Here is a 24847-nt window from a genome sequence, read left to right as displayed (position 1 = left end):
AAATAAAATTTTATTTTATTTGTTTTGGGTGACGAAATATTTCATCATTAAAATAGTGATATAATTTTTAGTGACGAAAATATTCTTCACCAAAAGATGCACACACAAAAAAAAAAAAAAAGACCGTTCAGTGACGAAATTTTTTGTCAACAAATATTTCAATTTAGTAACGAAATTATTTGTTGGGATTAGAAAATTTTAGCAACAACTTTTTTTGTCACCAATAATAAATAAATTTAGAAAAATTGTGTAGGAGGGATATTTGCAATAAACAATCCTTTTTCATTCTAATAATGTATTCAATAAAATATCTAGTACAAATCAATATAAAATTATAATGTTCATTTTCATAAAACAACACAAGCAAAATACATGTCTCATAGTAGCAAGAAATTAATATATAACATCTAAACTATAACATCTATTCTAGTAAAATCAAAAACTATAACAACACAATCAAAATAACTGGTGCATTTTCATAACCTGTTCAATATAATATCCATTACAGATCATTACAGACTCATTATTCTTCTGTTCATGCTTAGCATCACTTGGCCCATCATTAGCTTCGTTTTCCTCATCTATGACCATTTTGTGTTCTTTGGTTGCTTCAGTGTTGGTCGTGGCATCATTATCACCGATTTTAAGATCTGCAGGAAGCTGGCCTGACTTTAGTGCCTGCTCATCACAATTCTAGCCAACATAAAAACCATCAGACTATCAACAATTTCAAAAGCCACCTCATGGGCTAGGGGAGAAAGCAATGAAAAATGGAAATCTTCGGCATGTGGGGTTCACCTTTTCAAGCCTTGCTACCTCTTCAAGAGTTTGGGAACTGACAATAGCAGCCTGCAATTCCATTGTTAACATATATTAAACAGTAAATTGCTACTGGTATAAACACGGCAAAATGAAGGCTCTATGAAGCAAGAAGAGGATCAAAATAAATATTGCTTCAGAACCAAGTCTTGTGAAAGATAAAGCCAAGTCTTAGCAAAGATGGGCCAAAGTTGTAGTAGATAGGACAGCAAAACTCAATTCATTAATCACAGAAAATTTGAGGGAAATTTGCATATTAGAATTGTCAACTACTTAAATGTGGCAAATGAAAATCTTCTACCATTCCAGTTTAGGGTTCTGCCTTAATTCAATAAAAATATGGAATCGATGGACGAGAAGAAATAAAGAAAAAAGATACAATGTTGATGATACCTTGATAGCTATAATTTGCTCTAGCGTCAGGGCAACTGGTTTAGGTGCTTGCTCTTTCCTTTGGAACCTCTGGGGTACTTGGAGCCTCACCAGGTACAAATGTCTTTACAGATTCCATTTTAGCTTGTTCTTCAGCTTCTGCTGATGAAAATAGATTTTTTGCCTCAATTCGCTCCTACATAGGAAAAAATAAACATAATTTCAAGTTTAGGCCCAACGTGAACTCAGCTTGTATCCACACCCCACCTGTAGTATTATGATGGAAGAAAAGGTGTTGTTATACTAATGTCGAAGGTTGGCAATGTTGATCTCATAAAGGAAGGTGGTTGTGGGGGTTGGCTATTATTAGAATATCACAAATTAGATTTAAGTGTATACAGATATTAGTAGGGACATTGTGATAGGGAAAGTGACCATAGCACCTTGATTCAAGCCTAGATTAAAGGGATGTCACCATTGTATTCAAGTTTGGACTTCTCCCTTAGCCCTCCAGAACGTGGTTAAGTTGTGAAAGGGTTTAGTTTAATATATAGGCCTAGACCTAATTGGAGACAAGTTCAATCTATAAATCAAAAAACTTAGGCTCCGTTTGGTAAGTCTCTTAAATTATAGTTTTATCCATTGATTTGAGTGTGTTATTTGTTTTGAGCTTTTAAATCATAATTCTACATCCATTTTCCAAAACTCAATTCAAAACATAATCATTACTTTTCAAAACTCATAACCAAACACATAATTCAAAACTTTTTTCAAAACTCAATTCAAATCAATATTTTAATTTTTTAAATATTTTAAATATTTAAATATTTTAAAAATATTTTAATTTTGTTAAGATTTTAAATATTTTAATATTTAAATATGTTACGATCTTTTTAATTTTTTATTTTTATTGAATATTTTTAAATATTTTAATTTTAAAGAATTATGATTTTTATTTTTTAAATTTTAAAATATTTTATAAAAATAAATTCAAACTCTATTTTATAAAAATATTTTTAAATATTTTAATTTTTTTGTTATGTATTTGGTTACGATTTGAGTGTAAAATTGTGAAAATAATATATAGTTTCGAGTTATGTATTTGGTTATGAGTTTTAAAAATAATTTCTTAATTGAGTCTTGTTTTACGTGTTTAGTTACGATTTGAGTGTAGAACTGTTTTTAAATTTAAAATATTAACATTTTAAATTATTTAAATTTTTTGAATATTTAAATTATTTAAAATTTTACGATTTAAATTTTTTGAATATTTATTTTAATTTTTTACTTATTAAATTTTTTAAATTATTTAAATATTTATGATTTAAATTTTTTGAATATTTATTTTTAAAAAAAATTATTTCCTTTGTAATATTTTCAATTAAAAAATTAATTAATGTTATTTTCTGTTAAGAATAAATTTTTTAATTGAATTTTAAAAAAAAATTGATTATGAATATTGATTAAAATTTTCAATAATGTGAAAGTATTGTGTTTTGTTATGAGTTATAACAATTTAAATTAAGTTTTGAAAACTGTTTCCAAAACTCATAACCAAACAAATTTTCAAACTTCAGATGTCAAATCAAACTTTCAAAACTCAATTCAACACTCTATTCAAAAACCATAACCAAACAAGTTTTCTACACTCAAATCATAATTCCACAACTCACAAACTCGAAATACAACTCATCCTCTTAAATCATATTTACAAAACTCTACTAAACGCAACCTTAGTATTTTCCTTTTAAGAAATTTTTATTATATAAAAATATAGAAAGTGAAAGGTCAAAAGTTCTGAGCACTTTGTTCTTAACTCAAAACACATATCTCACTGTGCTCATAAATTAGAATCCTTCGGGTAGAAATGTTTCAAAAAAAAAAAAAAAAAGAAGACTAGAATTATTTCAGCAAAAGAATGCTAACACATTATACTGAAGATCAGTACTGCCACCCTCTAAATTATGAGGCATATTAGTCAGAAACCATTTATCCCTAAAATCTGCAGTAAGGGTGTTAATTAAACTACATGGCATATTTCCAACCCTTAAATCCCACATTTCATTGTTAATTAGGATGACAATTTTGCATCGGCTTGTCATTATCTACTGATACAAGGAGCCAAGAATGTTAACACTACTTTTGGATTTATGAAAGGATTAAAGCACTTGTTGACAACGTGACGCAAGACTAGAACTGCATCTGCAAAAGACACTATTTTTGGATTACCCTCACAGAACTTTTCTTGTTTTTAATTAAATTGTCGATTTTGTCTTATGTGAAAAAGTATTGTGCATATTTTAATGAATACCCCCAACTTCAAAATATATTAGTAATTGTTCTTGAACAGTCCAGTCAAATATTTTAATCGCAACATGACCAAGCAATCTCCAAACACTAGTGTTATAGTCTTTCCCACATTCACAAACTAACTTCCTAAACCTTACAAAAGTCTTCAGTCTAAGCCCCACCTCAAAAACAATAAATAAATAAACAAAATCTGAAATATACATGTAGACAACAAGGAAAATTAAGATGCCAAGGGAGTTGACTTCTAAAATAAAGAAATAGCTATGCATACATGGCCTTGATCAAAATTCTTTCCCAAAACAAAAAATCAAGCAAAGGCCTCAAAGGACTAGGGAGATTAAACAAAGGAAAATTGTAACCTTTTCGAATGCGACCCATGGTGTTCTCATGAGCCAAAAATATAGCATCAGGATTGCTATTCTGAACAACTGATAGACCTATACCAAACCATCAAACAGAAGATCATAGTCAATTTAGCATCAGTTAGGTAAAACAGAATGTAAATCCAAATCTTTTAGAAGAAAAATTCCAATAAATATTAGAAAATATAAAGTAATTAGTTTGTAGGTAATAACATTTCTATGAGGGAGAAAAAAGAAAAATTTTAGACTTAAATTCATATACAACAAATTAGACATTAGTATATTCCTATCGATGTGCATTTTTAATAGAAGCCACTGAAGTCAAAGAGCATTTAACCAAAAAATAACATGATATGCAAAACTTCTGCACCTGCTTTCACTTTTTCTCTCATTTTTTTTTTTTTTTTTTCCTTCTTCTTCCTAAGGTTAGGCTCCAAACCTTCAACCCAATGCTTTTTGAAAAGGCAGAAGGATAACAATTTCTCATTTACAAAATTCAAGAATAGGAACATTGTTACAGTTGAAAGTCAATCATGTCACATAACAAACAGAGGCTTGGTTTCAAAAAATTAAGCCCTAACATGCCTAAGAAAGTCAGTCAAAACTAACAAGTGAATGACAACAACATACTGACCTTGTGTTTCACTTTCTTGAAGTCCAGCAAGCGCAATGATTTCAGCTTGTGGATGACATATAAGCAGCAATTTGGCTTCTTTGTGATATTATTATCAAGAAGACTAAGGAACTGCAGCTTAGGGATGCAAGAGGATCAATCTCAACCAAGTTAGTTAGTTGATTGTTAGTGAGAACCATAGTATGCAACTTGGGCAAGAACTCTGCAAATCCACAAAACATAACATATCAAGAAGCTTATGCTCGCTGAATAAGCTTTATATTTTGTGATTTATTCACATTTTTATTCCACCAAACTTTTCATGTCCTTGGTGATTTCTCATATATAACAGGATAAGTTTCAAATATAGCCATTTTCTTTATATATATATATACATATATATATACAAGATTCATAGGATTGCACCCGCCCATTGATAGTGAATATCCTGTGGAGGCTATATGGCCCATCTCACTAGCATAGAAAATGAAGGTAGAAACATTATCAGTTATGTACAACTATTCAGATTTTTTAATAATGTTTTCATGTTTCCATTTCAAAATTATGAGTCATTCAGATAATGTCATCTAATTTAATAGCTATGCATTTTGATTTTTGCTATTTATGAAATAAAGAAGTCCATGTCACTCAAGGAGAAACAAAATAGAGTTGAAGCCAGCAATGCATGAACAATTGATGCTATCTCATCTTAAGTCTAAATGGCCCATTAATTCCACTCCCACAGATCAACTAACCCCTACACCACAAACACAAAGCACTAAAAAAAGGTACAATTCATAGCTCTAAACCCCACCAATTCATAGCCCTCGTATAACTACTATTTTTTCCTTTTGCGGAGAGAAATTGACACTTGAGGCAAGGAGAGAAAGGAATTCATAGAAATTAAGTGAGGTGTTCACTTTTAATAATAGTTTAGAGATATAGATAGATATATATTAAAAAAACACCCACAAGAAAACAATATAAAAGTATAGGAAGAGCCAGTCATTTTAGTGGCATTTTATCAAGCACCTAGGAGGCATAAATAACATGTATATAGTTTTCTTCTCTGCTAGACGGTAGAAATAAAATAGGGATACATAGAGATACCTAAGAAAACATAGATTCACAAACATACCCAGCCAAAAACAACAAAGAGAAATAGATATAAGTAATAATCGTACACATAACACAAATCATCTTGATATGGAGAGTCACGATTTTGGGTATACGTTAATATTTAGATACATACAAACATATGCAAACATCACACAAAGACAAGGAAGAGAATCACCTTATACGAATTTTCTTTCCAGTAAAAACCTAGCACAAATCTTGAACAAAGAAAGAATGGTGAAACTAAAATAGAAACCATTAGAAGTAAAAATCAAAATTACTTGAAAAATTGGCAATGACAACAAAACCTTAATTTTTCAATCAAAACCCCCCCAAATAAAAACCCAAAATTCTCAATTTAAAACTTAACTTCTCAAAACTTTTATTTTGTTTCTTTCAATTGAAGTCCCCAAAATCACTAAACATATACATGAAATAGAACAAATGGTGATAGAACAATCTGAACAGAGTTTGGCCAGAAACAGAAAAATCTACCTTCGTTCAATCAACACCTCTTGACTGTGGTGGTTTCGAAACCCTAGTTTCATAGAGAGAGAGAGAGGGAGAGAGGGAGTCAGAGTGTGAGTGAAAGAGAAGCAGTAACAGTTTACCATAAAAAGAAAGAGAATCTGCAGCAGAGAGTTGAAATCGAAATCAATGAGACGATCAAAATCAAAATCAAAATCAAACAAAGAATGAGTAATCACTTTAACAGAAATCAACAAAGCACTGTGTACCAGGTAACCCTTCTTCATGGGACGATTCAGAGAGTTGAGCTCCCTTCGAACCCTTCTCTCGTTTGATGAAACCTTCTAGGTTCATTTTGATTAGAAGCCGAAGACTTGGAGATTGTGCATTTTGATATATTGACAACATGCCTTGTGCCGGTGTGTTTTGAGAGAGAGAGAGAGAGAGAGAGAGAGGGGAGGAAAGCAGCAAGACAAAATATGGGAAAATTTTTTATTTTATTTTTCATTGCCGCTAAATTTTTCTTGTAAAATTGGTTATAAAATTATTTCCTTATTAAAGAGCAAATTATTGGTCATGAAAATAGTTTTTTTACTAAATGATATTAAAATATTAAAAAATATTGGTGATGAAAATATATTCGTCACTAATAATTTTATAATTGATGACTAATTTTTTTCTCACCAAAAGTCTCAAAATTTTAGTGCTACCCAAAAAAATTAACAGAAAAATCTTTGGTGACAAAAAATAAAAATAATGACAAAAAATAATTTCGTCATCTAATTCTTTATTATGTATGTAGATTGGTGACGAAATTTTATATTTCTCTCTAAAAATGATACATTTGGAGACGAAATATTATTTTCTTCATTAAAAGGTATGTCTTTTGTGACAAATTATTTTCATCATTAGCTTTCGTCTCCAAAGACTCTTTTTGTTGTAGTACATGGTAGAGGTCAGTGCTCTGTTCTGTTTGACACAGGCCATTTCTTTCTTCCCGTTGAAGAGATGGGATGATGGGTGAGATGATATACAAATTCATTGCTCAGATATTTCCTGACATCCATGTGTGTTTTGCTTGTTGAATGATGGGTGTCTGATACAAACCATGTTATAATCAGTTCACAGAATCTGACAACTCTGCACAAGGTGGTCATCCGACCACTGTGACCATTTTCTCTTGATGGTCGTCCTCTCGGATGTCCACCCGGTCATCTGACTGAGTCCCGATCGTAAAGGGTGACTACCGCGATCATTGAGCATACTGCTAGTCTGGCAGTCGGAGCAAAGCTAAATTGAGCTGGAGTGAAACGGTCTGATTTATGCCTAGTCGATCGTCCTCCGAACATCCATCTAGTGTATTTTCAGTCTCCTTTGCTTTGACTACTTCTGCTGCTACTATTTGGTGTTGTTATTGGATTTCTTTAACACTTGTTTAAGCTTCTTTTTGGCCTTCAAAAACATAGTTAAACACTAAGTGTAACGCCCGAAATTTCTAACCCAAATGATAATACAACAATCATGGCTCTTTCAAGAAAAATCGAATATAAATCTCTAAACTTACATTATATGATACAATAGTTCTTCATGCAACAATACATTAATCCAACAATAAGTAAATAAACAAATAAATACCCTCAAGGGGTTTATAAATTTCCAAGGCTTGAGCTTGGTTACACAAAACGGTTATTCAAATCCACACACATACAGCCCTTGGCTTACACACAGAGTCACAACAAAATGAGAGTTTCGTACTCTCAACACACATTTCATCGCCTTTAATAGGCGACATCACCACATCTTTTCTTGCACAAAAATCACGTATTATGAGCATAAAGCCCAGTAGAAAATCTTTAACAAACACTACAACAAATTTGGGATTTAAAGACGAAACAAATTTGTCCCAAAATGTATATATTTCGTCACCCAAACTAATTACGACGAACATTTTTCGTCACCCGTTTTGTCTCCAAAGGGTCGTTGCTAAAGGGTCTTAGAGACGAAAAAAAAAATCGTCATTGAAAATGATAAATTTGTGACGAATTTTTTTGTCTCCAATACACTTTGTTGGGAACATACTTGTAAGTAATTAGAGACAAAATATTTTGTCATTAAAGAAGAAATTAGAGACAAAAGTATTTCGTCATAAATATAAGAAATAGAGACGAAATAATCTTGTCACATTTAATATAAACGAAGACAAAAAAATTTTGTCAAAGAAGCTACCAATAGAGACAAAAACAAATTCATCATTAAAAATGATAAATTTGTGACGACTTTTTTTGTCTCCAATACACTCTGTTGAGAACATACTTGCAAGTAATTAGCGACAAAATATTTTGTCATTAAAGAAGAAATTAGAGACAAAAGTATTGTCATAAATATAAGAAATAGAGACGAAATAATTTTGTCACGTTTAATATAAACAAAGACAAAAAAAATTTGTCAAATAAGCTACCAATAGAGACAAAAACAAATTCATCATTAAAAATGATAAATTTGTGACGAATTTTTTTTGTCTCCAATACACTCTGTTGGGAACATACTTATAAGTAATTAGCGACAAAATATTTTGTCATTAAAGGAGAAATTAGAGACAAAAATATTTTGTCATAAATATAAGAAATTGAGACAAAATAATTTTGTCACGTCTAATATAAACGAAGACGAAAATTTTTTGTCAAAGAAGCTACCAATAGAGATAAAAACAAATTCATCATTAAAAATGATGAAATAATGTCAAAAAAAATTCGTCACACATTGAAGGTAATAGTGACAAAATGTGACAATATTTTTTGTCATAACAAATTCATTTAGCGACGAAATAAAGAATTTATGACAAAATTAATCATCCACCTAAGCCAAATAAGAGACAAAAAAACCTTCTTTAGGGATGGAAAATTTTGTCAATAATTTCATAATATTTTTTTTCACATTATATACCTATTTTATCAAAATCTAAATTTTAGTTCAACAAATATGACCCTGTTCATGTTGAAACCTGTTGAATATAACAATTCCATCACAACTTAACCTAACCTGTTATCAACACATTTACGAATTAACAAAATGAAAATATCCATTCATCATTACAAATAATGTCATCCTGATATAATATAATAGTGAAATATCCACAAAATATCCAAAAGTTATAACTTGTTCAATTCCGCCAAAAATCCAACAATAACTAGTGTAACTCCAAAAAGTATGTGTATCCTTATCAAACAAAAATGAACATTCAAACAAATTACATCATTGTTGCACGTCAAAAATGCCACCCCAATCCAATCTGCAAAAAAATAAATTAAAAGTTTTAGTAATTAATCAATTATACAAAAGATTAAAAACATTAGTAACTCATCAATTTACAATTAGATCAATTATACAATTTATCCCTGTAACAGACTTTTTTTTAGATTATGAGAACAAAAAATTAATTTTAAAGCTAATTCACAAATGGTGCATCCCATTAATGTGCTGTAAGTTCATACAACTTATATTGGTCCCTCCTAGAGTGTTTCTATTGGTTCTTGTACAAATCTATAATTGTGTGATAATTTAGCATTTCGACAGCCTTTTTTCAAGCTTTAAGTATAGAGAAAAAAAAATATTTTTTAGACTAATTCACAATTTATACATCATGTGCACCTGTACAAATTGGATGTCATATGCATGTTTCCATTACTTCCTAATTCTTCAAACATGTATTCTTTTATAAAATTTGTTATATTAAAGTTAATATACTTTACCAAGAAGTATGTCCACTTGTGGATGAGTCCCCTCCACTTCCAAAGTGTCCAGTGAATCCTTTGGTCCTCAAAAAATTGACAACATCAGCCATTATCTCCCCTTACTTCTTCTTACCCTCTTCAAGATTTTCTATTTTATTGTTCTGCATTTGTATTTGTTCCTTTTGTGTCTCTATTTGCATCTCAAGGCGCTTCACATAATCATTTGTTTCAGCATATATGGTGGTGGCTCTCCTAATAGAGGATGAATGTCTCATGCCAAGTCCCTTCACATAGCCAGACCTTGGCTTCAGGACTTTGATTGATAGCTCTTCTGCAGTCAAAGGGGTTGATCCTGGCTGTGAGAGGTGATCAGCCTGTGTCTGTATCATATTTTCCTATCAAATATAAAAAAAATTAAATAATTATTAGAAAATTAAATAAGATTATAACAAATAGTATTCTAAAATTTTGTTACTAAAAATTGCAATATATACGCACATAATTACACTAAGCTTGAGATGAGATCCACTCATGTGTTTTCTCATTATAGTGAGTTTCCTTGTACAATTCTGCTAGATCAGGTAGCATCTTCTTTTCTCGTGCCTAATTCGATAGACCAAATATTCAATAAATAAAGCAAAGAATCTAATATAATTCTGAAAGTGCAAGGATACGTACCAGTTTTTCTACTCTAACAGGGATTGACCTAGAACCACACCTATGTTTTGTATACATCCTTTCTCTGTTCGCAATGTTGGCCTTTGATTGTTCCTATAAGGAAGAATGACCAATATATCATTAGTAAGACAAATATGTTGGCTTTTGATTGTTCCTGTAAGGAATAATGAACCAATATAACAATGAAATGTATCACTAGTAAAACAAATTTAATGGTTGATAATAAAGAAATTGCATTGTTCCTCTCTATCATTTTCCTATATATCATTTCAACTTAAAAGATATTTCAAATTATTCACTAGTTTCATTCAATTCTGTGAAAAATAGATTAGAGGACTTGTTGAGATTTCATCATAAGACGGTTTTTCTGGGTGAAAAAAGAAAAACGAGTAATTTACACCGTTCACAAATAGGGGGCATATAAGCATGGGCAAGATAGATTGTGAAAAAATCCATTTACATTTCACAAGATATGGAACAATTACTGATACCAAACTCATAACCCTTTCTTTCTTCCACAACTCTATCAAATCTAAAGTTCTGTCTCAATACCCTATATTAGTTACTTAGCTAATTGCTTACCATTATCATGAAACTTCAGACCAAACCCAAGAACAAACAGAAAATTGATACAATCATAGAAACTGAAATCTTAGTTCTTTATTCTATGATGTGAAAGATGCACTTTAAGGAACCATAAATTAATCTCCTATTGTGCAAGCCTTCCAATCCATGTTTAATAGTTTCCCTTTCTCATTTTTTCACTTATTTGGTTTTTATTATGTTCCACTTACATGCCTAGAAGATAAAGGGAAAAGAATACATATGGAATTTCACAGCAAATTGATTGTGTTCTTTCTAGTTGTTTTAGAATCTCTCCCTATTCTAATCAAATTCTTTCTTCACTAATATAATAAAAAAGATGAAAATGTTACCAGAAATTCTTTAGTGTTCCACTTTTTATCAATAAGATCTATCCACTTGGTAGGATCGACATTCTTTGGTGGGTGGTTTCTTGCATACTCCTCCCCTTTAGCCTCCTTCAGCTCCATGAATTGTTTGTGCAGCCTATAGGTATGGTTACTCAATCTCCGACCAAATTTTATGTTCATTGCCTTCTCTATATCAACAGGGTCTCCTTGTAAATCAAATTGATCCTGCAAAAAATAGATAAGTCATAGATAATTCTTATAAAAAATAAAATAATTACAATAAATAATTAAGATTTCTAACCTATTATAAAAATGAGTAAAATCTCCTATAGGTAGACAACGAACTTACATTCAAGCATTGAAACATCGCCTCCTTAACGGAGGCATCAACATACTTCCACCTACGAACACTTGGATTTGGTAAACGAGTTCGCACTTCTACACCAATCTTTGAGGCTAGTTTTGAGGCATAGTCCCCTACCGGTGCACGAAATTCTGGAGGGATAGGCACGCTAAGCTTTCCGTCTTTATCAACAAGGCCTTGAACCTCTTTGCCTCGAGTCGGGCCACGAGCACGCTTAGCAACGGATATTGTGATGCCATAATATTGAAATAGTATGTGAACAAATTTAATTAAGATCTCAAATCAATGTAAATAAAGAGTGTGTCTTACCAATAGTATTACCAGCAGTCACCTCAAGTTGAGGCTCCACATTGAGAGGTGGTGGCGGATTGCTAGTCACCTCAGGACGTGAAGAGGTATCCCCCTCTTCTAATGCGTGGGTCAATGCCTCATAATGAGATTGTGAACGGGCTCTCGATGATGTCTCTAACAGCTGAATAACATAATAAAATATGAATATATGTACAAAGATATACATGTCTATGTGTGTATGAATTGAAAGTAACAAGAAAGAATATATTTCACAATGCATAAATGTATAGTACCTCATGCTCAAACGAATCATAGGTTTCAGTGTCACTACCATCTTCAGCCTCTGACGGTCAATAATCATCATCATTTTCCTCAATTGGTATTTGTTTTTCCTTCCTCAATTTCTTATGTTGAACCGTAGCCTTCAAACAAGTTGTTATATTCTTCACTCCTAGAGCATTCATTCTCTCACGGTTTTTATTAATATTCTTCATTCTTTGTTTCTCATAGTTCGTTACCTTCTTAGTTGCGGTACTTGGTTTGGTCAATTGCTTTTTTGTAGCGTCCATTTTGCCCAACTATAAAGCATAATTGAACATTTTTTTGGTGGATACACATAATTGAACATTAGATGTAAAGAAAAGATAATTATATATTTCTATACATAAAGCATAAAGCAACAACAATCTCAACAAGTGGATATGTCATATAGGCTCTAAATCATTGAAATATGGCTAGAGTGATATGGATGATTTTTGTTTTTACCATTTACTTATCATAGAACAAATTAATTACAAACCAAGCCATGGAATTATTTATCTTCACTTTGACTTGTACACTAACAACCACATGTTCTCTACCTTTTGTCGTCTTCCATGGTAATTTTCTAATTTTTCTCTATATTTTTTCATCATTTTTTATTTTGTAGTCATTAGCTAGCCACTTTGTCCTTTGTTAGTGCTCTACTCTCACTATGCTCAATTTGGTTCAATTAATTTACTGTTTGATGTTTAAGTGCTTTTACCAAGTTGGTTTGTGGAATGTAACAGTTTGGTTGTTTTGGATTGTGGCTTTATGAAATTTTCTATACCCTTATTTGCTGTGCTAAAAGCTTAAATTTTTAGGACTATTAGCATTAATACGAACACAGAAATTGCTTTCAAGTCACTACTTAATTCATGACCTGTTTGGTAATGTTGTGTGTTTAAGGTTGGTCAGTTGTTGTCAAATTTTGTCTTCCTTAAGTTGAGAAAGATAATAAGCTGAGAAAGAATGGATTGAGATGGTTTGGTCATATACAATGAAGACCAGTGGAGGCAGTAGTGAAGAGATGCAATAAAGTGACGGTAGATGGAAGTGTTAGGGGAAGGGGCAGACTTAGATTGATGTGGGCTAGTGTAGTAAATAGAAATATGAATCTCTTTATTTTTACTAATCAAATGACCTTTGATAGAATTGAGTGGAGAAGATGATTCATGTAGCTGACCCATTTGATGGGATCTAAGGCTTGGCTTGGCTTGGCTTGGTTTGGTTTGGTTTGGAAAGAGAAGAAAATAACAGAGTCACTACAAGCTCTTCTTCTATTTACTCTTGAATGATTTGTTTACACCAATAACGCCCATATATATAGGGTGAATCGCTATCATTTTCCACAATTTTTATAATTCTAGACTAGCGATTGGAGATAAAATCAAGCCACAAATTATGCAACCATAAATCATGAGATTCTATCTTCAATGTGTTTTTATCTTCGACACTCACACACACAAACCCCCCACCCCCCACCCCAAGTTGGATCATGAAATTGTTGAAGTGTCAAACTTGAACTCGGAAATTAAATTATTGCCGGAAAATGGTTGTTTAAGTTTGCACAAAATGACACATTATGCAAATTCACCAAGTATGCAGCCATACTAAATTATTGGTAGTGCGACTTTGCTGAAAAATGCACGAAATGACACATCATGTAAAAATGGATCATGATAATGACACCCTCTCAGTGCAATTTTGGGAGAAGACGAATCAAACATCTTGCAAACATGTAAGTGTGCAGAGAATGAGCAATATGCAAACACATCAGGCACGAAATGAACATTGTGCAAATGGTGGTAAGTCAATCTTCCTCTAAATGACAAATAGGGCAAGATATGTGCACAAAATTAGTATCATGCAATCATAAGAAAATGATGCAAGAAATAAGACATCTTGCTAATGGAATGCATCTATGGATTGAAAGAAAATGTGACACCATGGGCCAATGAGAAATGGCATTAAGGGCCAATAGGGAATGGCACTTTGGTCCTATGGGAATGCCATTATGTGCCAGGGGACTTTGGCTTTGAAATATTTTTTTGGTAGCATTTTGTTGCAAATGAACTGAACAGTGGCCAAAACAATGCATGGTTTGTTGTGGATGGGAGAGACCATGACATAAGAGACCATATGAAAGAAACGATACTAAAAACATTGTATTACTACTTAAAAGGAGGCAGAACCAATAGATAGTTAAAAGTGGATGCAAATGAGTCATAAGTATTTGGGAATGGTCTGATGTGAGAGGAAGACAAGTGCCACCAACCCAAGTAGGAGTTTCTCGCTACTAAGGTTCCATCAATCTTGGCTTATGTCCACACATAAAGCCACAGTGGGCTACATGATTGTATTACTACTTGAAAGGAGGGTAAAACCAATAGACAGTTAAAAGTGGATGCAAATGAGTTATAAGTTGGGAATGTTCTCATGTGAAAGGAAGACAAATGTCACCCAAGTAGGAGTTTCTTGCTACTAAGGCTCGATCAATCTTGGCTCATGTCCATACATAAAGCCACAGTGGGCTACATCTTATATTCACTCTTGAATGATCTGTTTACATCAATAACACGTATATATAGGGGTGAATTACAATCGCATCCGGTAATTTTAGTATTTTATGGCCCAAAGAACTTACTGTTTAAAGCTTAAAGATGGAATTGAAATCTTATTAGAAAGAGAGAGGAGTTTTTGCAGTAGGAAGTCTGATCTCTTGATATACAAGTGCTAGTGTTCTTAATGTTGTTAATAGGGTAATTTTTTGTTTAACATTTTTATTGGTGTTTCATATTTTAAGCTAATTTTAAAACTTGACCTTCATTATCTACATGATTGTTGCTTTTCTGCACTTGGTTTTGCAGCAAGCTTTGACTCTGGTTTTTGTGGAGACGAAGAAAGGAGCTGATTCACTGGAACATTGGTTGTGTATGAATGGGTTTCCTGCTACTACCATTCATGGTGACAGAACACAGCAGGTAAAGTTGTTTTAAGCATTATCTTTTGCTGGGGTATTTATTATGATATTGGTGGTGTATATTTTGGACAAATCACAAAAGTAACTCATTCAGTTATAATTAAAAAAAGAAGAGAAAAGCTTGTGGATAGCACTGTAAGCAGATTGTGGAAGAGCAGAGGAAGTTTGATGGTGTTGAAGATTTGTACCGTGTGAGTCCCTTCCAGTCAGATTGTGGCAGAATGCAGCCGATCCCTCAGCCGTGGATTGCAACTGTAAGCACACCAGAGGAAGAGCAGAGGAAGTTTGATGGTGTTGAAGATACAGCCTTTCAACTTCTCAACTTTCAATTTTATTTGATTTCATTTTTTGAACCGACTGCATTTTCTTCTCAGCCTTTCAACTTCCTGTACAGTTGCCTCGGTGTGCTTAAAGTTTACAACTCTATCTATATAAAGTTTAAACTTTATCAGCCTTTCAACTTAGAGGATATTAAAATATTAAAATAAAATCTTTACGTATGCAAAGATTTTAATAAAGTTTAAAGTTTACAACTCTATCTATATAAAGTTTAAACTTTTTGAAAGTCTACATCTATATCTTCGAAAAGTCAGATTAAAAAAATCTTAAACTTTATCCATTCGGGAAAATTTACTTTAGCATATCAACTTTTCAGCCTTTCAACTTCTCAGCTTCCAAAACTACCACTAACTTGATGTTAAAAAAATTTACTTTTTATAATGGTATACATAATTTAAATATAATTTTTTTAATTTTTTTTAATTTAAAATTACAATAAAATATTAAATAGAATAAAAACAAATTTCTTACAAAATAAAAGAATTTGAATAAAAAAAAAGGTAACAAGGAAATTTAATATGGTATTTTTATTTAATCCGAAAATAATTTTAGATGAATAATAAATTATCACCTATAACCCTTTTCTTTTTTTAAAAAATAAAAAAGTTTAACGAACTATCACTTTTAATAAAAAAAAAATAATTAAGGTTTCTTTCTAATTTATTTAACAAAAGTAACTTTTTAACAATTTGAGCCAAATATTTCTTTATTCTTTATTTTAATTTCTTTAATTGATAATTGAGATAAATAAAAAAAAATCTAATAAAATTCACCATGTTTAGTAAATACTAAAAAATTTATGTTTTGTTCTTTTTTTTTAAAAAAAAAATTATATTAAAAAATATTATTGTTCAAGTCCTTATAATTTAGAAGGATATAATTTTTTTTTATAAAATTTAAAACAAAAAAAATTAATAGCGATTAATAATTTGAACACATGTATTTAACACAAATTATATTTAGACCAATCATATTATGACACATGTAAATATTGAACTAATTCTAATCGTAGTAATATAATTTGAAGAAGAATTCACATTTGAAATTTTATTTTATAATTTAATAAAGGATTCAAAATTTAAGGAATGAATATTGATGTCATTCCAATTATAGTAACATAATTTAAGTAAGAATCCAAATTTGAAATTTTGTTTTCAGAATATAAAATTAATTTATAAACCAATCATATTGTAACACGTATTAACAAAAAATTAAACAAAATAAAAAAAAATGAAAAAAAGGAATTGCAACTTTCAACCTTAATGAAATGACAATATTTTGAAATTATAATAGTACATAGATAAATCATGGAATATATCATTATTTAAAACTTATGTATTATGGGATAAAAATAAAAAATCTAGAAAATTTAGATTGGAATATTGAAGCTCCCACAGACCTTGGGGGTTAAAAACCTCCTTTTGCTTAACACGGAATAATTATAAATATTTATATTTGTATTAGATTTTTTTTAATATATAAATTATGTTTTTTAAGATTTTTTATAAAAATAATTTAACAATCTTATCACTAAGCATAGTGTATGAGAGAAGTTAAAAAAGGTACTACAGTAACTATACACGGATTGTATCTATAATTATTTGTATGAGGGGATTTCAAATGCTGATCAAGAGATTGTATCAATAAATGCAGGCATGTGGAAAAACATGTGGATTGAAAAAAGATAATAAATGTTGATCAGGGGATTTTGACCAAATCAATAAATGTTGAGTTTTTCTTTTTTTAATAAAAAATATAAAAATTTAGATTCGGATATTGAAACTCCCACGGGCCTTGGGGGTTAAAAATCCCTTTTTGCTTAATATATAATATAGATATAGATAGATAGATAGATATAGATATAGATAATATAATATAGATAGATAGATGTGTTGAAATTTTCAAGGAATTTTCAAGGATATAATTTTTTTTTATAAAATTTAAAACCAAAAAAAAAATTAATAGCGATTAATAATTTGAACACATGTATTTAACACAAATTATATTTAGACCAATAATATTATGACACATGTAAATATTGAACTAATTCTAATCGTAGTAATATAATTTGAAGAAGAATTCACATTTGAAATTTTATTTTATAATTTAATAAAGGATTCAAAATTTAAGGAATGAATATTGATCTCATTCCAATTATAGTAACATAATTTAAGTAAGAATCCAAATTTGAAATTTTGTTTTCAGAATATAAAATTAATTTATAAACCAATCATATTGTAACACGTATTAACAAAAAATTAAACAAAATAAAAAAAATGAAAAAAAGGAATTGCAACTTTCAACCTTAATGAAATGACAATATTTTGAAATTATAATAGTATATAGATAAATCATGGAATATATCATTATTTAAAACTTATGTATTATGGGATAAAAATAAAAAATTTAGAAAATTTAGATTGGAATATTGAAGCTCCCACAGACCTTAGGGGTTAAAAACCTCCTTTTGCTTAACGCGGAATAATTATAAATATTTATTTTTGTATTAGATTTTTTTTAATATATAAATTATGTTTTTAAAGATTTTTTATAAAAATAATTTAACAATCTTATCACTAAACATAGTGTATGAGAGAAGTTAAAAAGGGTACTGCAGTAACTATACACGGATTGTATCTGTAATTATTTGTAGGAGGGGATTTCAAATGCTGATCAGGGGATTGTATCAATAAATGCAGGCATGTAGAAAAACATGTGGATTGAAAAAAGTTAATAAATGTTGATCAGGGGATTTTGACCAAATCAATAAATGTTGAGTCTTTCTTTCTTTAATAAAAAATATAAAAAATTTAGATTCGGATATTGAAACTCCCACGGGCCTTGGGGGTTAAAAATCCCTTCTGCTTAATATATAGTATAGATATAGATAGATAGATAGATATAGATATAGATAATATAATACAGATAGATAGATGTGTTGAAATTTTCAAGGAATTTTGTTTATACTAGTTTTTAATGCATTAAAGTTTAATTATGAGGGGGTTTTGACCAAATCTCCCAAAAGGTATGGGGATTGGGAGAAATTAATAAATGCTGAGTTTTTTTTTAAAATCAAAAAATTAGAAAATTAGGATTGGGATATTGGAGCTCCCACAAGCCTTAGGGGTTAAAACCCCCTTTTGCTGATTGGGAGAAATTAATAAATGCTGAGTTTTTTTTTTTTAAATCAAAAAATTAGAAAATTAGGATTGGGATATTGGAGCTCCCACAAGCCTTGAGGGTTAAAACCCCCTTTTGCTTAATATATAGTATAGATTAGCATATCACTCGTGCTATGCACGGATTGTGTTTACAATTATCTATATATGTGAATTGCGATTTTTAAATGTCTTCTTTTTTTTTCTTTTTTTTAAATGTCTTCTTTTTTTCCTTTTTTATATTATATTAAAGTTTAATATTTTGATAATAATCATATGTGTTAGACTTTTCAAGAAATTAAATGTCTTTTTTTTTATTATTATATTATATTAAAGTTTAATATTTTGATAATAATCATATGTGTTGGACTTTTCAAGAAATTTTTTTTATGTTTGTTCTTAATGCATTAAAGTGCTATTGTGAGAGATAATAATCATATGTGTTGAGACTTTTCAAGGAATTCATGTGTTAGATTTCAAAGAATTTTTTATGTTTGTTCTTAATGCATTAAAGAGTTATTATGAGGGTAAGACTTGGGGGTTGAGAGAAGTTAATAAATGCTAAGGTTTTTTTTTTTTTTTTTAAATAAAAAAATTAGGAAATTTAGATTGGGAGATTGGAGCTCCCACATGGCTTGGGGTTAAAAATCTCATTTTGCTTAATATATAGGATGGATGGATAGATAGATAGATAGATAGATAGATAGATAGATATAGATATGGCACATACCATTTATATGACACAAGGACCAAAGTACCGGGACAATTGCTGCAATTTGCCCTCATCTAAATTAAAGGGATTTAAAAAGTAAAAAAAAAAATTATAATATTAAAAAATGTTCACTAAAAAAATATAAATTAAAAATTAAAAATTAATTATTGAAAACTCAATACTAAACAAGGTAATGTTTTCTATTAATTTTGAAAATTAAAAAATGATTATTAATTTTTCCTCTATTTTTTTCTCACAATTTTTTTTATTTTTTTTTTATTTTTTATTTTTTTATTTTTTTTGTGGAGAGGGGTTTTGACCTGCGATTTTTTTAAAATGAGTCTTCTAGACGGAAAAGGTAGAATTGGTTCAGACAATGAGAAAAAGTGCTTATGCAAGGGGCGCCTTCACTATGAGAAAGAATAGTCGGTTTTGCATAGGGTGCCTTTTTGGATAATAGCTTCAATACTGGCATGCATGAAGGGCTTAAGTGTGAGACATATGAGAGGGGCTTTAGTGCGAAAATAAAAGAAATGGTTTACAGAGTGTCTTCTTGCTTCACGACTTCAATACTTGTGAGAGAGGAGTAGGCTCAAGTGTGAGAGAGAAATGAGGGTTTCTAAGAAGTGTCTTCTTGGGTTGCGACTTGAGTGTCCGTGCACATGAAAATGAGTGATAAGGGTCAGAGTGTGTCTCTTGGGGTGACGGTTTCAGTGCTTTGAAACACAAAACCATAGCATTTTAATAAAGAGAAATAATTAGTGATAAAATATTTTTGTCTCCTTAAATTCAAGAACAAAGAATTTATTATTTGTGACGAAATATTTTTGTCTTCCACAACATAACCTTATAAGATGAAAAATATATTCATCGCGCAATCAATCAGAATTTATTAGTGACGAAATATTTTCATCTCCCACAACTTATTCTTCCAAGACAAAAATATATTTGTCGCCCATTTAATAGAAAGATGAAACGGCATCGTTTGCATGATGGAGTGTTTATTGGTGATGAAAAATTTTCGTCTTCCATAACTTATCATTCCTAGACAAAAATATATTTGTCACCTAATAAATGGAAATATGCAACGACATTGTTTAATAGGTAGGGAATTTATTGGTGACGAATTACGTTCGTCGCAAAAAATATATATATTTTGTGACAAAAATGTTCGTCTCCAATGAGCTAAAATAATTTGCGCCAATGCAAATGAAATTGGCGTCTGAATTTTACAGACGAATTTTTTTTTCGTCTCCTATACGTTTGAGAAAAATTAAAACAAACGACAAAATTAATATTTTGTCATCTTTGGGTTAAATTTGAAGTCACCAAATTTTGTCACAATAGCCTAGATTTCTTGTATTTTGTTTCCTTGTTTAATTATTATTATTATTTTTTTATTTTTGTGGAGAGGGGTTTACTGTGAGAAAGAATAGTAGCTTTGCACAAAATGTTTTCTTGGATAACAATGTTTGCATGCACAAACGGCTTAAATGTGAGAGAGAATAGAGAAATTTCAGTGCAAAATAGAAGAGATGGTTTATAGAGATTGTTTTTTCGAGTCACAACTTCAATACTTATGAGAGAGGAGACTCAAGTGCGAGATAGAAATGAGGATTTGTAGAGGGTGTCTTTTCGGGTCACGACTTTAGTATTTGTCTGTGTGTGAAAGTAAGTGATTAAGGTAAGAGCGTCTCTTAGTTTCTGACGACATTTTAATAAAGAGAAATAATTAGTGAGAAAATATTTTCATCTCAAACTCATATGTTCGTTGCCTAATCAACAAAAATACAAAAACAATGTTGTGTGGGGATGGAGAATTTATTGGTGATGAAATATTTTCGTTTCCTTTAACTTAACCTTATGAGACGAAAATATATTCGTCGCACAATAAATCAAAATGCAACACGACACATGGAGAATTTATTAGTAACGAAATATTTTCGTCTCCCAAAACATATCCTTCCGAGACAAAAATATATTTGTCGCCTAATTAACAGAAAGATAAAACGAGCATGAAGGGTTTATTGGTGATGAAATTTTTTCGTCTTCCATAACTTATCATTCCCAGACAAAAAATATATTTGTCACCAAATAAATAAAAAAATGAAACGACATCGTCTAATAAGTTTGGAATTTATTGGTGACGAATTCCTTTTGTCGCAAAAAACTTTAAATTTTGTGACAAAAATGTTCGTCTCCAATGAGCTAAAATAATTGGCACCAACAAGAAAAAAAATTGGTGCCTCTTTTTTTTTTCTGACAAATTTATTTTTTCGTCTCCTATAGTTTTGAAAACAATTAAAAGAAACAACAAAAGTAATATTTGGTCATGTTTGGGTTACATTCTAAAACGAAAATAAATTTTATCACCAAGTTTTAAAAATTAATTATTGAAAACTCCATACTAAACAAGGTAATGTTTTCTATTAATTTTGAAAATTACAAATTTTTTATTATTTGTTTCTCTGTATTTTTTCTCACAAAAAAAAAGCTACATTAATTATCTTTTTTTTTTTTTTTTTTTTGTTGGAGAGAGGTTTTGACCTTCGATTTTTTTGAAATGGGTGTTCTAGACGGAAAGGGTAGAGTTGGTTCAGACAATGAGAAAAAGTGCTTGCGTGCAGGAGGGGCCTTCACTGTGAGAAAGAATAGTGGGTTTGCATAGGTGCCTTCTTGGATAATAGCTTCAATGTTGGCATGCACGAAGGGCTTAAGTGTGAGACAGAAGAGATAGGCTTTAGCGCAAAATAGAAGAAATAATTTACAGAGTGTCTTCTTAAGTCACGACTGCAATACTTGTGAGAGAGGAGTAGACTCAAGTGTGAGAGAGAAATGAGGGTTTGTAGAAAGTGTTTTCTTGGGTCACGACTTCAAGGTCCTTGTACATGAAAATGAGTGATAAGCATCAGAGTGCATCTCTTGGGATCACAATTCCAATGCTTTGAAACACAAAACCACGGCATTTTAATAAAGAAAAATGATTAGTGATAAAATATTTTTGTATCCTTCAATACCAGAACAAAGAATTTACTATTGGTGATGAAATATTTTTGTCTTCCACAACTTAACCTTATGAGACGAAAAATATATTCGTCACGCAATCAATTAGAATTTATTGGTGACGAAATATTTTCGTCTCCCACAACTTATTCTTCTGAAACAAAAATATATTTGTCACCTATTTAATAGAAAGATGAAATGACATTGTCTACATGATGGAGTGTTTATTGGTGACGAAATATTTTCGTCTTCCATAACTTATCCTTCGCAGACAAAAATATATTTGTCGCCTAATAAATGGAAATATGCAACGACATCGTTTAATAGGTATGGAATTTATTGGCGACGAATTACGTTCGTCACAAAAAAAATTATATTTTGTGACAAAAATGTTTGTCTCCAATGAGCTAAAATAATTCGCGCTAATGCAAATGAAATTGGCGCCTCATTTTTGCACATGAAATTTTGTTTTCGTCTCCTATACTTTTGAGAAAAATTAAAACAAACGACAAAATTAATATTTCGTCATCTTTGGGTTAAATTTTAAGACAAAAAAAAATACGTCACCAAATTTTGTCACAATAGCCTAGATTTCTTGTATTTTTTGTTGATTTTAAGCATTTGGTAACGAAATTTGATTTTCCTCTCTAAAAATAATACATTTAGAGACGAAATTATTTCCTCTCTAAAATTTTTTACAATGGTGACGACAAATTTCGTCTCCAAAATGGCGCCAAATCTTCCACCAAAATTTCCAAAGGCGGGAAATTGTTTTCTGACGAAAAATAAAATTTAGAGACGAATAAAATTTTCGTCACCTATTGTTTTATTTGATTTTAAGCATTTGGTGATGAAATTTGGTTTTCGTCTCTGAAAATAATATAATTGGAGGCGAAATCTTATTTTCATCACTAAAACATGCATATTTGGAGACTAAATATTTTTTCGTCACGCGTTTTCGTCACCATAGACCTTTTTTGTTGTAGTGAAAGTATATACATTTTGTACAAATCTCAAGAAATGAAATGCACATGCCATACTATGCCCATTTTTTAAGATAAATCACATTTTCATCTTTTGAAAACCATCATGCTCAATAATATCATGCAATTTCAATTGTTCAAAACTTAACAATTTATTTTAAGGGCGGTAAATACGACTCTGGTAATCTCTAGGTCGGTGTCTGCAAGTAGATTATACAAGTACTATCAAATTGTCATTTTTTCCGGTATTAACCGGAAGGCTCGACACTTATCCGTGCGGGTTTTCGGTCTTTCACCGGGGACTCTCAGACCAATTTATTCAATATCATCTACACCACCTATCAAGACTTACCAACGTATTTATCCCAAAATCATTTCATGAAAACTTGTTTCTCAACATTATTTTCTCAATGCAAGTTTTCAAATCAACTTTTAAAGTTTAATGTAATCAAATGAATTGTTATACCAATAACACAAGATGAATATAAATACTTTTATTCCAATTCATCATCCAAGGAATAACACAATTCCATCTTCTCAAGTATCCTCAACAATTAGTCATTTGAAGACTATTTCAACGTTTTGAACAATAATTTCCAAAATGAACAATAATTCTCATATTCCCTGAAATTCATCATTTATATAAATATAAATAAGAAATTTTCCAAACATCAATTTATTTTGACACACAAAATAAATACAACAATATCATTCATGGATTTTCAGTCTCTTTTAAAAAAAAATCCCTAAATTCTAGGTTTTCTCACCAAAACTATACAACTCAATCCTTTAAAAGAAAACTTTCCAAAACCATCTTTTCTTCAATCAACCAAGATCAAAACCCATAAGATCATTTTGAAAGAACAAGAGACAAACTCACTTTCAAAATCGCTCAACTTCTTGAATCAACAATCAATTTTCAAAGCTATCGAAAGATGATTTCAAAAATCATATAGATCTTACAAATATATATATATATATATAACTCTAAGAAAATCCCTACCTCAAGTTTTGAAGAAGAAATGAGATGAAACCCCCAAAATCAACGGTGTCGAAACTCGATCTTCACCGCATATAATGAAGCCCTTGAGATGATAACCAACTTTGGTGAAGAACTTAGGTCTAAATACCAATGGATTTGGAGAAATCAAAGAGAGAAGATAACTTCTAGAGAGAGAAGCTCCCGATCTGAAATTCTGGAGAGTTTCAGAGAGAGGGAGAGGACTGAAAAAGTGATCTGAAATATCAGATTCACGAACTGATATAAAATGGTCCGTTCGAGCGTGGAAAGCTCGCTCGAGCGTCAAATACAC

General features: G+C 30.6%; 1 protein-coding gene and 1 non-coding gene across 2 annotated transcripts; both read right to left on the bottom strand.

Moving 5' to 3' along the window:
- Positions 1–327: 327 nt before the first annotated feature.
- On the bottom strand, positions 328–6505 carry LOC114309127 (U2 small nuclear ribonucleoprotein A'). Its single transcript, XR_014341952.1, has 7 exons — positions 6330–6505; positions 6088–6130; positions 4498–4608; positions 3861–3938; positions 1213–1387; positions 799–849; positions 328–678 (listed from the first exon to the last, which is right to left on the bottom strand). It is a non-coding gene; the product is annotated as a U2 small nuclear ribonucleoprotein A' (transcript).
- A 2644-nt stretch (positions 6506–9149) lies between these two features.
- Positions 9150–12796, bottom strand: LOC114309126 (uncharacterized). Its single transcript, XM_082891280.1, has 6 exons — positions 11751–12796; positions 11405–11626; positions 10470–10562; positions 10290–10394; positions 9810–10186; positions 9150–9349 (listed from the first exon to the last, which is right to left on the bottom strand). Exons 1-4 carry the CDS (start codon positions 11766–11768, stop codon positions 10299–10301), a joined length of 429 nt encoding a protein of 142 aa, XP_082747406.1. The 5' UTR covers positions 11769–12796; the 3' UTR covers positions 9150–9349; positions 9810–10186; positions 10290–10298.
- Positions 12797–24847: the final 12051 nt, after the last annotated feature.

Source organism: Camellia sinensis, chromosome 10 (assembly GCF_055761805.1).
Source record: "Camellia sinensis isolate YWXY chromosome 10, ASM5576180v1, whole genome shotgun sequence".
Taxonomy (NCBI): Eukaryota; Viridiplantae; Streptophyta; class Magnoliopsida; order Ericales; family Theaceae; genus Camellia; species Camellia sinensis.
Note: the sequence above shows the minus strand (reverse complement) of the source record. Positions and strands in the feature narration are given on the sequence as shown.